The 3,801-nt window shown below is 40.8% G+C and overlaps 1 protein-coding gene across 1 annotated transcript in view; it reads left to right on the top strand.

Annotated features, from left to right (window-relative positions):
- Nucleotides 1-3,801, top strand: part of MARK1 (MAP/microtubule affinity-regulating kinase 1) — a 121,337-nt gene that overhangs the window by 115,135 nt on the left and 2,401 nt on the right. Inside the window, exon 17 of the mRNA XM_006761334.2 lies at nucleotides 2,580-2,624. Coding sequence (XP_006761397.1) covers nucleotides 2,580-2,624 — 45 coding nt within the window. The remainder of the gene's footprint in view (nucleotides 1-2,579; nucleotides 2,625-3,801) is intronic.

Genomic DNA, 3,801 nt, shown 5'->3' with positions numbered 1-3,801 from the left:
TTTGATTGCTTTCTTTTATGCCGAATCTTCTGCTGAATATTGAGTGCCTACCGTGGCGCGTAATATGCCATTCAGTAAACATTATTGGGTGAACAAATGAATAGTGTGGGAAGCAATCTAAAAAGCAAACGTAAAACTAAGTTGTAGTAAGTACTGGTAAATGCTAGAAGGAAGCAGGTCCTGAAATCGGGAATGAGGTGGAGGCAGTGAGGGTGTTCAGACGCAGCCTCTGATGGCAGCTGGCATGGAAGTTTCTAAGGTTCCGTGATGCTCTTCTTCATGGTGCTCATATTCGTGTCCTTTGAACAGTTTTCTGGGCTGAGGGGGAGAGAAAGGGAGGGAGGAGGTTGTTTGTGATGTTTTGTCAGCAGCTTGGCAGGTTATTTTCAGGGTCTTGGTTTACACATTTCAAATCCTTGAACATAGTTGTGGTGGGATGACAGATGTCAATTTTGTCTATCACTAAACTAGAGGCCTGATGCATGAAGATTTGTGCAAGAATGGGCCTTCCTTCCCCTGGCTGCTGGCACTGCCTTCGCTCTGGCCAGAGCTGCCTTTCTGCCTTCCCACACTGCCCAGAGGCTCAGAGTGGCTGGGGTGGTGCCTGCATATGCAAATTAACCCACCATCTTTGTTGGGTTAATATGCATACTCCTGATTGGCTGATGGGCGAGTTAATTTGCATACTCCTGATTGGCTGGTGGGTGATGTGAAGGTATGGTCAATTTGCATTTTCTTTTATTAGTGTAGATATTTTCAACTCATCTCTCATGTGATCCATTCTTTCCCCTTATTTCTCCTGAAGTCCATCCTGGGCTCAAGCCCTGTATCTCTCTGGTTCCTTTTGCCTTTCTCCCTTCCCTTTGGCTAAGGCCTGAAGAAGTGGAACCCACACACGGACACCCTCTGTGACCAGAACTGGGTGTTCTCAGGGTCATTTTGGGAGCCAAGACGCCTCACAAAGTTTGGGCCCAACCAAGTTGGTGTGCCATTAAATGCTTAGGTGAAAAAGTGGGGTTTTCCTAGGGGGAAAGTAAAGGAGGGACGGACAGGAATAGGGGTGAGCTTATCATTCATGTACTTGGAAACCAGTATTCCAAAGAGGGAGCCGGGGGGGTAGCTCTTCCTGGCCAGTAGGAAGACTGTTCACAAAAATGACCACCTGAGAGTGTTGCTTTCTGGTCTTAGGCGAGCGATTTTCCCTAAAATCATCGATCAAGGGAGATGGAGATGACTTATTTCAAAGTCTTTCAAATAGTTTTTAGACCCATGCACTGTGGGTAGGTTCTGTATACCGACTCTGTAAGCTGGAAATTGCATTACACCTGGTGATTTCTTTTTTAATCCTCACCTGAGGATATGTTTTTACTGATTTTTAGAGAGAGGATGGTGGAGAGAGAGAGAGAGAAATATTCATTGATTTCTTTTTTAATCCTCACCTGAGGATATGTCTTTACTGATTTTTAGAGAGAGAGAGAGAGAGGATGGTGGAGAGAGAGAGAGAGAGAAATATTCATGAGAGAGAGAAACATCAATCAGTTGCCTTCCATATGCACCCCGATGGGGATTGAACCCACAACCTAGGTATGAGCCCTGACCAGGAATCGAACCCACCACCTTTCAGTGTACAGGACAATGCTCCTATTTATGGAGCCTCCCGGCTAGTACAAACCTGATGATTTTTTCACCGTAGCCCACTCTTATATGGGGATGCTTAAAACATTAATTTAAAAGTTCAAGTGGATCATTTTCCCCAGCTGTTTATTAATATTTTGCTATCACAAGCCACCTCTTCATATATTTAAATGGGTTTACAACTTGATACTCCTATGTTAGTATTTAATTAACTTTGAAAATGACAAAGTAGTTAAAATTTTGGTAGGTTTTTAAAATGGCAATTACATTCAACAAAAGGACAATTAGTAGAGTTTTCCTGGTTTTCTTTCACAGGTGGATATCCAGGTAAGATCAATGTTTCTGTTTAAGATTGAGTTCATGTTTTTAGACTCACCTGCTTGGGTAGGCTGTTCCTTTGCTGTAATATTTTATCATGTGCATGAATCGTTAACTTCTGAAATAAGTTAACTGCTTATTTAAAAATCGGTACTTATTTTTAGAAATACTGATATATGTGTTGAGCTTTATTTCTAACTACTAGGTTAATGTGTATGTTTTCTAAAATTGAGCGACTACTAGAATTCTGTTTCATAACAAATACGCAGTTGAATCTTGCTGTTGATAATTACTCAATAGTTTTAACTTTAGATTGAACTAAACTAAACCAAAAAATAAATTTTAACTTTAAAATCATGTCGGAGAATTGGAAGATCATGTATAAAAAAATCCTAAACCATCACCCAGCATTTCCTCCCTGACAATACCCAGTAGACGCTCAATGAGTGACAGTTCAGTGTGGTTATGTTGAAAAACATGAGAAACAGTATTAGACTGACGAGTCACAGAAACTGTCACACTAGACGTTGGCTCAACAAGTTAATTTTAAAATCATTTCAGATATAGGTTTTCTTGATCTATTTCTCACTCTTATCATTAAATCTCAACCTTCACTTTGTTTTGAGGGATCCAAGTGAAGGCGAAGCCAGTGGCAGAACAGACACCTCAAGGTGAGGAGCCACTATTAACTCTTCGCTGCCAGGGCCCGTGTATGCAAACATGCTTTTGAAATACCGACAGCACTTCCTAAAATGAATAGAATGAATCGCTAGCTAGTATGTGTATTTTAAATGTTTATATTGGGATGGGTTTCCCTCGTGTTGTCTAGCATTTAATTACATGTAAGTTAATTAACTGTAAGTTTGTGTTTTCTAAACATGATTTTGAATTGTATGCTTTGTAGAGATATGGCCTTTCTGTCCTGTAATAGATGTGTTGGCGAAAGAATGAAGAGATTAAAATGTACTGATCCTTTTCTCACTAAAACGATGTCACTAATATTAGTCTTAAATAGCATAGATCACTGAGGTAACCAAGTCCATGGGAAGATTTGATATTTAGTGATATACTTCAGGTGAGTGTTCGGCTCTAGGCCACGTGTGGAAATGGTCACATGGCATGCTTTGTGGTTTTGTGACATTTAATACTGGTGGTGTCTTCGACCTGGCGACAGGTCTCAAACTTGAGCACAGTCGGAACTTAATTAATAGGATGGCTGGGTCCCACTCCCAGGGTTTGTGATGGGCAGCCTGGGGCCTGGAAACCACATTAATGACATGTTAATACTTGTGTTTACATTTATAAATGAGAAATTTAAGGAACAAAGGCACTAAATTTAGTTTGTGTGAACACATGCCCCGCTTCCTTCAGAAATAATTTTTGACCAGTTGAACACAGCCTCGATTTAATTTCTACTTTTTAAAATGACTTGGGATATAAAACATCATGAGCTTTGGGAAAAACTTGATTGAACATTCCAAGGTAGTTCTTTTTACAAACTGTGCTGTATTTATGTTTAGTCATAATGGTTGAAATGATTCTTCATGGAGGTAGATGCCTGAGTCACACCGTGGAAGGGAGCCAGAGGCAGGCAACACAAAAGACTTAGGTCATCCCGTACTTAGGCATCACTTCTGAGCCCCCTTCTGGAGTCTTCCCCTCTCTTTCCTAAACTTCCCTCTGAGACATTTAGTAGTGGACAGTGTCACAGGCGCCTGCTGATATTTCACTTCATTGGCATGGTTTCGTTTTTGTTTGTTCTTTTGCTTTTGAACAAACTTGTTGAGTCCATCCTATCGCTACAGTACTTGCTAGTCATTGAATCCACACGACCACCAGGAGGAAAGG

This window comes from Myotis davidii, unplaced genomic scaffold (assembly GCF_000327345.1).
Source record: "Myotis davidii unplaced genomic scaffold, ASM32734v1 scaffold174, whole genome shotgun sequence".
Classification (NCBI taxonomy): Eukaryota; Metazoa; Chordata; class Mammalia; order Chiroptera; family Vespertilionidae; genus Myotis; species Myotis davidii.
This window is presented reverse-complemented; position numbering and strand designations above follow the sequence as displayed.